Below are 12,180 nucleotides of genomic sequence, written 5' to 3'. Positions count from 1 at the left end.
ACTCTCTTCACACCAATTTGGTTTCAGACCTGGCTACTTTACGGAACTAGCAGTACTTAGTTTTACTGAACAAATTAAAAAGGCTATCGACGAAGGTTTACTCGTTGGAGCAGTTTTCATTGACCTAACTAAGGCGTTTGATAAAATGAACCACCATATTTTGTTACATAAACTTGAAGCATATGGCATATCAGGGCCTCCATTGGAATTCCTTCGTGGTTATTTAACGAACCGCTCTCAGATTGTTTTCAGTAACGGTACACCTTCCACTTCTAAATCAATCAACACTGGAGTTCCACAAGGCTCGATACTAGGTCCTCTACTATTTCTGTTATTTATTAATGACCTTCCTGCTATTCTTTCCCATTCAAACAGCCTCATATATGCCGATGATACTACCATCTTTACATTAGAAAAATCAGCCTATGAGATTCAGCAAAGACTGAATTCAGACTTAAACGTCTGTCTGTCTCTCTTTCTCTCTCTCTCTCTCTCTGTCTGTCTCTCTCCCTCTCTTTCTGGTCTTTCGCGACAATAATGCAGCCGTGGTTTAATTTATGACCTGCACCTGTGTTTAACAACAGAATGCAATGGCTCACTGGCAGGCGGGTACGCGGAGGATTTAATAATTGCATTCAAAGTCCAGTAACATCCCGCACGCTATTCGCTTAAGTCACGAGTACGGCTGACTAATTGCGTAGAACGGCGCTCCCTGCGCGCCCGGCGAGGTCCGCGGGGAACGGTAATCTCGGGGTCAGTGACGCTGCCTTTCGAGGTCGCGCCTGCCGCCGCAACGCAATCAGGCGGGTTCCGCGGGGTGTGGCGGGAAAGCGAACTTTCGGGGGACCCGAGGTAAAATCACCGGCTCCGCGCAGAAAAAGTGCCTGCGAATCACGCGAGTGCGCTGCTCCAAAGTGACTCCGGCGTTTCTTTCTGTTTTCAATGTGTCGGTTGTTTTTATCTCCCATTTACTCCCCAAATGAAGCCATCTCCAATATCAGCGTTGCGCAAAAAAGGCAATTGTGGAGATGGCGGAACGGAGTGAACGCTTATACGTGTAGTGACCGGGGAGCGTGCGGTGAACGCCAAGCATTCGTGAACGCCTCGAAATTAGGTTGCGAATTGCCGAGCTGCAATTGCTTGCCCGTGACGTGGGGCTACAAAGTTTCAGCGACGTTTTTGATTGTTATGACTTACTTTTATGTACGTAGAAGAGCGTATGGGTGCGTGCATTATCTCCAACGCTGGCTGAACACCAGTTGTTCTTCTCTGTATTAACACTGGCGTAAGGGAAAAGTAAGAATGGTATATGATTAAATTCTCAAGTTACAGACATCAAACCCACTTTCGTCGCACCGGATAGCTGAAAACAAACTGGGGTTTTATCCCCTTCCAAGCTATAGCTGGGCTATGGAACGCGCTGTAGTGGAGGTTTACGCTAAGAACTAGACCACTGAGGGATCTTTAATGGCCGGCAAATCTAGAGGCGGTCGTGTTTCTTGCCTTGACAAAGAAAAGCCTATCGGGAATGAAACACGTGACCTTGTGCTCAAGGCCGTGGGCACTTTGGCGGAGAGCTCCTTAGAACCTCGAAAACGTCAACAAGACTTCGTCCTTGCGCTGGCGGGTGGTGAAAACTTTCTTGCACTTACCTATGTCGCATCTCCTCACCTTATTTCAATGAATGCGCTTGAGCTGAGAAGGACACCCAGAGAGTATTGTTTCATCAGCACGCAATGTCAAAAAAGCCGGTGAAACTGATATAATGAATGTTTGCTTCACTCGTGCACCTGCCATTCATGGTTTCAAGAGTCTCATGTGAGCTTTCAGCCGTTCGTATGCTGCACGCTCAAACAACCTCTGTTCACGCATCCCAGTTTGGGCAACACAGCTAACGACGCTGCAAAAACTCTAAACTTCTCGGGTGCATTTGAACAGTGTGACAACTTAGAAACACAAATGCGGTAATGTAGTGACAATAAAACAGGTATTTCTAGCTATGCACGAGGAAACAGGATGTACTTGTTGGTTACGGCCCCTAAATATATGTTATGTAAAACCAATCAAATAAAAGCGCTTTGTAGAGCATTCACTGTATTGCGCTTCGTTGATACGTTAACGCGCATAAAAGCATCCTGACGCAGAAGTGAAACGACGACTCGGCGCATACAACGCAACAGCGGTTGTGAATGCCGGCGACCCACCAAATGCAAAAGAGGATTTGCAAAGACATAAGCCTGCTTCTCTTCAAGCCTATCAGGCTTCCCTTCGGTAAACTATGAGGTCGAGTCTGCGCAGCGCCCGCAATAAATCACAACCGGGATAAGGTTTCCACTGCGAGGGGAGCAGGGAAACGGAGTCACTTCTCGATTCAAGCGAAAGGGGGTGCAGCAACGGCGGACGGCAGCGAAGCGCTCTGACAATTCGGTGCCGCTCTCGGGCAGTGCTGCTTGTCGTGAGCAAACGTACTGGGAGGTCGGCATGACCGGGCGGATCCAGTGCGGGTCCGTTGTAGCAGCGAGTACGAACCGCCGCCGGTGCAAGGAGGTAGAGTCGGCGGAGGCCGGAAGAGAGGGCCCCGCTCAAACATCGATCGCGCTCGCCCGTCCCACCGCCGCGCGCTGCGGGGAAGCACACGCCGCACAGGGGCCCGTGTGCTGCCGGCAGCCCGGGCCGATGGCTCCAGTATTAAGAAAGCCGCGCGGGCAGGCAAAATGAAGACGCGTTTTCTTCTTCTTCCCCTTCCCACGTGCTGCCAGAAGCGGAGCAGACAGCGTGGTGGGGGAACAGAGCGCGCTATCAAACACTCGTTGACGGCGACGGGCCCCCGCCGCCAGGTTGAAGCCGCGGGCTGCGACGACCTCTTGCGGCACCGCTATCGATCCGCCATCTCTTGCGGCTTTCTCCGCTGGTGCGGGCCTACGTGCGCCTGCCGGGGATCCGGCAAGGTGCGCGGTCGGCTCAGCGCTTACTATGCAGCGCCTGCTGAACACTGCTGACGAAGCCGTCCGCGCTGCTGCGGTCGGGACGCACGTCTGCCTCTTACCGTCCTCGTCGCCTCTGTCCCCATTCCCTTCCTCCTCCTCCCCCTCCTCCCCATCCCTGACTTTCCGCACTCTACCTCGGATCTGTCTCTCCACGTCCCTTTCTTTGCGCCACCAACAAACGAAATACCGTAAAATGAAGCAGCCCGCTGACGTTTCTGCTTAATAAAATGCGATATCATTTATAGTGCTCCTCGTTTCAATTTTCACATCTGAAACAACAACAAGAAAATGCCAACAAAGGAGAGCATTCCTTACTTCCAATAGCAAGAAAGTATTTGTTGTTGCATTTCGTTTGTTTTGATGCGTTCCTTTGCGATTCGTTTCCAGGAGAAAAATATACGCTTGAGCGAATTTTGCAATTTACCTGAAATCCTGCGCGCACAGCAAATTTTAACAACAGTGAGATTCAGAACGACACCTTTGAATAATAACGTGCATAGACACCTGCATCCACATTTACGCCCGGACGTATCCCTACTGATTAAAGACTAGGGGCAAAGAGCACAACAGCCAGTATCTTTTTGCGGATGTCTTCGGCCTCTAAAATTCCCCTTAATAGTAGCAATTTCTCGTTTCCTGCCCAGGAATTCGAAACGTGTGCACAACCGACCACTCCTGTTCAAATGGAATCGCGAATCGGCTGTATGCCACTTATCTCCAACAGCCGGCGGTTGAATACCAGAATTTTCCTTGGCATACTTTGTAACACTCCCTCAAACATTTGGGATGATACTGGCTTCGCCGTATGAGAAGAGTAATGCTGTTTTACTTGAGTATCTGTTCTTGATTATTTTTCCGCATCCCATGGGAATCTTCAAATCACAAATGCTTCGGGAGAAATGTTGATTATCGTGTATACCATCTAAATCTTGTGCCGGACTACCTGGGTCTACAAATTTCGAGAACACGGTTGACACAGCCCTGCTCGGGAAAAACTCCTTCCAGCATTACCGCGCTGGTAATGTGTTCCTTAATAAGGTGATGAAACAAGTTTACGCCCCTGATTTCCTACGTTACATTGATACACTCTACCGCAAAAAGAAAGAATACGGCCACGGATAGATGTAGCTAACACCCGCCAGCTGTAAAAAAATATTATGCGTTGCGCCTCTGCCATAGTCAATGTCCACACAAGCTTCATGCAATATTATTCACCCATTTGAAGACAAGGTGTAATACGTGCTGCATAATAAAGCTGAGCAGAAGGTCGCGCAGGCCGTTTCTAGAAGACCCGAATGCCGAGATTTCACTGTACGTGAAGAGCCCAGCTCGACTGAATTATTCCATAGTCCTGTACCATAGCGTGCCTCATAGCCCAAGTGAGCTTCGGTGCATAAACCTCCAATTAAAAAAATACAAATACCGCCTTTATCGGAGACGTCCATGCTCCGTACGGCACGATAAAAAGAGAAATGAACAGACAGAAGAGTTTGCCGGTCTCGCAGCTTTATTAGGTCTTGACCCACCATGCGGGAACGGCGCTCGTTCCGAAGTTTGTCTCGCATCGAAACCCGGTTCCATCAAAAGTTTGTCTGAAAAGCGTGAGAGAAAGGGGGCAACCCTGGAGCACGTACCTCCCGACGCCCGTATAACGTTCCAGCGCGGCAAACGAAGGTTGGCTTCCCCGCACACGCTCACACACGAGGTCTATGCGCGCGCGAGCGCTCGAGGCCGTAATGTATCTTCTCCGCCGTGAAACGACTCTTCTTCCATCAGCAAGCGTCAAGCTTTCGCCCCTCGCCGTGTCGACCGAACGTTAAACTCCCAGTCAAACAAAGTTTAAACGTAGGCACCGGCAGAACGAGCTTTGGGTTCGGCGTTGACGGCTCATGCAAAGCCTTTCTCTAAACTCTTCTTCCCAGGCCAGGCAGGCAGAAGAAAAGCGGGGGGAGGAAGGAGGTTATGGCGGCACGCGCTGTGCGCACGAGAACGCGCGCGAGGAAAGGAGAGGCGTTATAAATCCGGGCGTCCCGTAGGGACGGCGGTAGCATATCCTCTTTGCCCTCGTGGCGGTGACGGTGGCGGCGAGAAGAGCGCCAAAAGGAAAAAAGAACGGGAGGGCACCAAAAGGCGCGGGCCGGAGAGGCGAAGAATAACAGCCAGGCTCGCTCCTCGTGCCCGTAAACGCTTCAACGCGAAGCTCCGGTGTCGAGCCGTAAAAACTCGCGGGTCTCGGCTTGTCGCCCAGAGGCACACACTCGGTCGTTTTCACCAGGTTGCTCGAAAGGAAATAAGGAAGGAAGCGGGGAAGGAAAAGGCGGGGGCACTACCCGCAACAGGAATAAGGGGGGATGACAAGAGAGGTCAGATCAAACCTTCGTTCCTTACTCCGTACTAAAAAAAGCGAAATAACAAAAAATAAAAGAAATAAAGTGCATTAACTCTTGTGTAGCAGCAGCAGAAACTCTCGAGATGGAAAGGCTGTCGGAGCGGCGTCAGGGCACATATATGTGTGCCTCGCTGAGTGCCCTTCTATTCGTCGTCTTTTCCGGATCGCTAGACCCCGAAGCACGCAGACCTGTGCGCAGTCGCCGTCGACGAACAGGTCCCTCGCTCAGTCTTCGAGCGCAGAGTTCCCGGAGCTCGCTCTCGGTGCGGGTTCATTGTGTGCCGGATCGTCGAACCCCATTTTAGCGTTTTTACGCCCCTCTCGTTTTCGAATTTGCGCGGACTGCTCTCAAAGTGGCGCCGAGGTTCGCCGAGGTCATATCGCAGCGGCCCGACTACGGGCTGGCTCCTCCGCACGACTCGCGCAGCTCTAAGCGAAGTGGCGCGGTTGTCAGGGGAGCGTACACACACATAGCTGCGCGCATACGCGAAGCGGGTCGCTCTCGAGTGGCGCCTCACTGCCGATCGCACGGGGCTCGTATTTTATTGACAGTCCCGCGTGGAACAGAGTCGCAGCCCGAGGCGACTACGGCGATGATGGCGTGGGCGTGGAGGAACGTGTACGGTGACAGCGCGTAAACTGGACAGGTTTGGGTGAAGGGTTAGCGTGACCTTCTTTCAAACTGCATACGCGTTGGCGCCGGCCCTGAGCGCTGCTACAGCGCTTTTTATTTCTCTTTACGACACTGCCAAGGGCGCCTTCTATCTCTTCCGACCCTGGAAATGCTGAGTCGGAGTGAGACGTGCCAGTGTGCGTGCATGAGTTTTCTTACGCACGGCATGGTTGTGCGCCGGCAGTCGTAGTTCGTGTTACCGCCGTTTTGCAGTGCGTCGGCTCCGAATCGTCGGCGCTCTTGTTTGTCTTCTTGTTGCACGTAGACGCTTTTAAAGACTGTAAAACTCAGAGGGAAGCGTCTTGGTTTGGATGAAGTGCATTTCTGTGTGTGGCACGGGAAACCGAAGGCAAAGAAACAATTGCGGAAAATGGAAAACACGGCACAAGGCGTTAACGGCATTTTCCGTAGAAGGCCCACCATTTAAAGGGACCCTGCAACACTTTCTTTTTCTTTTCTAAAAATCCTCAATGCTTTCAGAACATAGTCAACAGACACATCGAGTACTCAGAATAAGGGGTCAAAAAGTACCTCAGCCAAACATTACTGCTCTGTTCCCGCCAGATAACTTGAAAACCTGCTCAAAAGATTCCTTTCTCTTTCCCGAGTCTTGGTGTTCTTCGAGCGCTCCAATTACGCCATTACAGCAAAGTAGCGGCTATTGGCCGTTTTTTTTTCTGTTGAAGCAGTAAGCGCATTCCATAGCCACCTTATAAAAACAGCCACAAAGCAAAGCAAAGCGGAAGGCGAATAGTTCTGCTGTCCCGAGAAAATCACGCATTGTCGCTCCTTCCTCGCGAATACCCTAGCTTTGACAACGCTTACAGGCGCGAATGAACGAGTTAAAACGTTTGTCGGAAGTGCTGCGGAGTTCCTTTGAACCAGTACTCGGTAGAACTCAACAGATTCGTTCGGGATATCTCCGACTAGCTTTCAAAACAGGTAAACATACCCAAGTTGGCCGAAACATTTTGTTCCTTTTCTGCCTGTCAAAACCAATTCCGTCAAGAAACAATGAAATACCTCGTTAACCCAATAACATTTTCCGAAAAGAGTTAACTTGACAGGACAAATTAGGTAAATTCCCACAAACAGGCCTGGCTCGCAGCTGAATTACTAGGAGAGAGAGAGAGAGAGAGAGAGAGAGAGAGAGAGAGAGAGAGAGAGAGAGAGAGAGAGAGAGAGAGAGAGAGAGAGAGAGAGAGAGGATTCTTTAATGAGACCGAAGAGGTCAGCCCTGCATAATGCTGGGCTTGCTATTTCAGATCGTTGGTGAACATGTCATGAGGGTTAAACGCTTACATGAATAATGCAAATAAGAAAAGGAAAAAAATCGAAAGAAAGTATGCTACACATTTATAGGGATTGTCTAAAATTATTAAAGCGAAGCAAGCTAAACTGTTTCACACGTGTACAATCATAGATTCGGTAATGGTGTGATAGTTTATTTTTCTTATATAGTGGGATGGCAAGATTGATGCTGGAGTCGCAATTCTATTTATTGGTAGCGTGTGCTACTGTGAACACCCGCCGCAGTTGCCCGCGGCGGCTGCTTTTCCGATGGAGGCAAAGAGCAGCTTCGCATCATTTAGGCGTGAATGATGCGCTGACCTGTTTGTTCCGAATACTTGGCCCCACACGCCGTACAAAGGTCGTACGCAACTACTGTAGGAAATGGCAAGTGTCGACAAACGTAGCGAAGAATCCACCTGCTTTTCTAGCTTCAGTGCATTCTGCTTTACTCTCTGCAGCAGAGTAAACTGACCTCAATTTTTCTTTGCTGTGTGGGAAGTTCGGTGATGGGGGGGGGGGGGGGGGGCGTTAGAAAATTACTTTAGCTTCGTAACCGGAACCAACGTTTTGGCTTCGTGCGACATAAAGTACTTCAGCACGTTTCCTTCATTCTGAGCCACAATGCGCAAAGTCGCCTTTTGCTTTCATCTGTACTCCCACATGGTCCTGGTACCCAGAATTTTTAATCAATTTATCTGCTGAGTACTGCAGATAGTTCTGTTTGGTGTCATGATATTGATATTGCTTCTTGAGCGCATGCCCCTCCTACGCTGTATTTTTTTCAGGGCTCTGATTGATAACATTGGGTGTTTTTCGGTTAGCTTATATAAGCCAGTACTGTTCTATGGAGGCGCCTCTTAGTGCAGGTCGAAAATGCCACGTAGAGCAGCACCAGTGTAGTGGAGAAAATAAATAGCCTGAACCAAGTGCGCTTGGAACTTACCCGATGCATTCGCATTTGTAATAAGGCAAAAATCATTTAAAAATATGATGAAACGATTACGTACGCTGTTGTTAAAATTTTCAAACCTGATTTTTAAGTGCAAGAAGAAAACGCTATGGCATTATGAATAATTTTACTAATTACAATGCTCGCTAAAGAGAGCTAATGGAGTACGGCGGAGGAGCAATAAACGTTAAGTAAACTAATCCCCTTGCATGTGCTCATAGTTGTGACTTTATGCACTCCCTTTGTCTAAAGTACTTTCTCACTCTCTCTCTCTCTTTCCCTGTCTTTTTTCTGCAGGCACCGGCCAAGCCTTTCTAAGAGAAACACTCCCATGGTAATTCGATACCGTTGAGAAGCTCAGCAATATGTTGCGAGGACTCTGCGGAACAATCTGACAGTCCCACTCTACAGACTACCTAGAGCAACATTCATGTTGGAGCGCTCATCCCCGTCTAATATGAAAGCCACTGCCCCTTCAGACGTCAACACTTTACTGTTCCATAGCAATAAATGCTTCAGAGCGCAGCGCACCGAGACGTCGCGTTAACGCCACGTCTGCACCATGAATCGCACACGGCAACGCAACCACGTGGCTGGTGACCAGGGAAGTTGACAGGACCCGCAGTGCAATGTAAGGAAAGCCAAAGCCTTGGGCCGCGTATTCCATCGATGGCCGCGGCGCCTGGGCCCCGAGCTCCTCCTTGACGGGGGCTCGCCGACCATGCATCGGGCATCGCCGGCCATCCTCGCTCCCAGAGCCACTCTCGCTGTCATCACGTTCGCCATCGTCGCTAGCGTGGGTGCCAGCGACGCGGTGACTCCAGACTCCCGGAGCTGCCCGTCGGCGTGCAGCTGCAAGTGGAGCGGCGGTAAGCGCACCGCCGAGTGCACCGGCCTCTCCGGAAGCGTGCCCCAGCACCTTCCCGGGGACACGCAAGTGCTCAACCTGACGGGAAACATCCTCAAGACGCTGCCTGGCGGCCAGTTCCAGCAGGCGCGACTGGTGCACCTCCAGCGGATCTACCTGTCGCGCTGCGGCATCGTCCAGATGGCCGACGACGCTTTCCGCGGGCTGAACAACCTCGTCGAGCTAGACCTCAGCCACAACTTCCTCACGGCCGTTCCTAAGCTGGCGCCATTCTGCCTCATCTTGCGCAGACTGCAGCTCAGCGCCAACCCGATCCAGAGGCTGGGCGGACACAGTTTCCGAGGCCTGCGCCGTCTCGTGTCGCTCGAACTCAGCCAGTGTCAGCTCGCGTGGCTCGAAACGGACGTGTTCGCGGACTTGGAGTCTCTTGAAGTGCTCCGTCTGGATGGCAATCGGCTGCGGTCGTTGCCGCCAGACGGCCTCAGGTTGCCGCCGCTCCACTCGCTCGACTTGAGCGACAATCCGTGGCACTGCGACTGCCACCTGCGCAGTCTGCGTCAGTGGATGCACGAGCACAACGTTCCGCTCTCAGTGCCGCCCCTGTGCGAGGGGCCCGCCAGGCTGGCGCGCCACCCTTGGACCCAGCTGGAAGCGGACGACTTCGCCTGCGCACCCAAGATCGTGGCGTCCGAATTGCGCGTGGTGGCCATCGAGGGCGACAACGCAACGCTTCGCTGCGACGTCGACTCGCTGCCGGCCGCCGCCGTGCGGTGGCTCTGGCGCAGCCGCGCCATCGCTAACCTGTCGCTCATGTCGTTCGGCCGCCAGATGTACCTGCTGCGGGCGGAACAAAACGGCCGCCAGCAGTTCAACACACTCACCATTATCAACGTGATGCTCAAGGACAGCGGCCGGTACCTGTGCGCGGCGGCCAATCGGGCTGGCAACCACACGGCCAACGTGACGCTGATCGTGCGGCCACGGACGGCCGACCTGGCCGCCCTGTCAGCCCCCGAGATCGGCGGAATTGTGTTAGGCCTACTTCTCCTCGTCGCCCTGGCGGCGGCTTCAGCCTGCCTCCTAGCCGTGCGCCGACCAGCCAGGGGACCCCGCGCCGCCAAGGAGACGCAGATGCGGCTGGAGTCGCTGCTTCTCGAATCTAAGCAGCGCTCTTCGGACGCCGGCAGCCTGCAGGCCAACTCCGAAGAGCAGTCAGGCAGCCCTGCCCCGCTGCTGAACGCCAAGAAGCCGGTAGCGCCGCCGACTACGACCAAATCGGGGATCGTGGCGGCTGTGCTGCGCGGCGAGTACCGGACTCTGCGCGCGTGCCGCAACGCCACGAAGGCGGAGAGCGGCGTGCAGGAGACGGACGTGGTGACGGACGCGCTGCGTGTGTCTGGTGCGCCGAGGCATGAGCAGGTGTTCGCGTCGAGGAAGAGGGCGCCCGGGCTCGTGGCCAACCCGCTGTCTCCTGGGGCGCGGGACTCTCCGGACGAGGGCCTCGGGGACGAGCGAGAGTACGAGACAGACATCCTTGACTGACCAGTGAGTGGCCCTCTTGCTGTGAGTTCCGCTTTCGTTTACGCCGCACAAACAGCGATTGCATGAGACTGGTTCCATATCCTCGATTCGTGCCTTACGCCCACTTCTTAATAGCGAGATCAATCTTGGGTTTATTTTATGACCTTAATGCAGACCTCAGTCAGTTCAAAGATGTTACAGTAGTTTTTAAGCATCAATCTTAGCCTGCAATTTAGGTTGACCGGAATAACTTTATATAAACTTGAATTGCGCGCAGACCTATTAAAAAAGAAAACATTCCGCACGTATCGAACACACGGAGACCAGACATTCGCAGCCACAACGGCTTTCCCTCGGGTTAGCCGTCATGCGATACTCCGAGAAAGTACTATGCACGAGCATCGAACGCTAGCATTGATAACGACATTGAGCTCGACATCCTGACAGCGCCAAGTTCGCGCCGTCACTGGCAAAAATTATGGACAGAGAGAAAGAGAGAGAGAAAGAAAAAATTATGGATTTGGAAAGGCGTACAAGGCCGGGTTTCGATCGAAAAACTTAGATCCCGTTCTCTCTCTCTATCTCTCTCTCTCCATATATATATATATATATATATATATATATATATATATATATATATATATATATACAGGGTGTCTCAGCTATCATGCACCAAGATTTAAAAAATGAGTAATGGGGGCGTAACTCCAAGAAAACCTAGTGCATAATGTTTGCAGTACTGTTGAGAAGAGGGTAGCATTTTTTCGTTAATCAGGCCTAACTAATTCGTTGTAATAATTATTTATTTCGGGAATTACTGCCCTATTCACTAAAGTGTCAATGAGGCACTAGTAGGTACCCATGAGGGGCATCTAACTGCGGTATTTTCAGCGACGGACTAATTGCGCACGCATTTATTCTGACTGATAAAGAAAACCCGCGAAATATGAAAAATACCACGTGACAGTGCCTCCACGCGCAGCACCGCAAAGCAATGCCCTCAAACAGGCTACCTCTGAGTTAGCCAGAATGAAATAAACAAAAGAAAGAAAGAAGAAATCGCGACCGAGTTTGTTCCTTATCTGCATACGCTCCCCGCGAATATTGCTGTGTCTGCTCCTTCCACGCAGGCCATTATCAAGGTGATGCACTGTCTCTTCGGGCGGGTGACAGGGAAGCAGTTGCTTTCAATCAGCTTATTTGGGGTCGCTGCTTTACAACACGCGGGGAAGCGCCGTCCCGTGGTATTTTTTATATTTTGCGGGTTCTTTATCAGTCAGAATAAATGAGTAGGCAATTAGTTCGTCGCTGAAAATACCGAAGATAGATGCCCCTCGTGGGTACCTACAAGTCCCTCATTGACACTTCAGTAATGAGGACGGTAATTGTCGAGTTACGTAATTGATTACAATTTATTGCGTAGGCTTCATTAACGAAAAAAATGCTGTCCGCTTCTCTACACTACTGCAAACATTGTGCACTAGGTTTTCTTCAGGTAAC

General features: G+C 51.4%; 1 protein-coding gene across 4 annotated transcripts in view; it reads left to right on the top strand.

Moving 5' to 3' along the window:
- LOC144174341 (leucine-rich repeat, immunoglobulin-like domain and transmembrane domain-containing protein 3) overlaps positions 1-12,180 on the top strand; it is a 265,557-nt gene that overhangs the window by 217,589 nt on the left and 35,788 nt on the right. For 3 of the 4 annotated variants that reach the window (XM_077702992.1, XM_077702989.1, XM_077702991.1), the window contains exon 3: positions 8,589-10,722. In XM_077702992.1, the coding sequence (XP_077559118.1) occupies positions 9,013-10,701 (1,689 nt within the window). In that variant the 5' untranslated portion in view covers positions 8,589-9,012 and the 3' untranslated portion in view covers positions 10,702-10,722. The remainder of the gene's footprint in view (positions 1-8,588; positions 10,723-12,180) is intronic. The other variant, XM_077702990.1, reaches the window with a different exon arrangement.

The sequence above is a fragment of the Haemaphysalis longicornis genome, unplaced genomic scaffold (assembly GCF_048455015.1).
Source record: "Haemaphysalis longicornis isolate Haplotype H1 unplaced genomic scaffold, Haemaphysalis longicornis Haplotype H1 scaffold_3, whole genome shotgun sequence".
NCBI classification, from domain to species: Eukaryota; Metazoa; Arthropoda; class Arachnida; order Ixodida; family Ixodidae; genus Haemaphysalis; species Haemaphysalis longicornis.
This window is presented reverse-complemented; position numbering and strand designations above follow the sequence as displayed.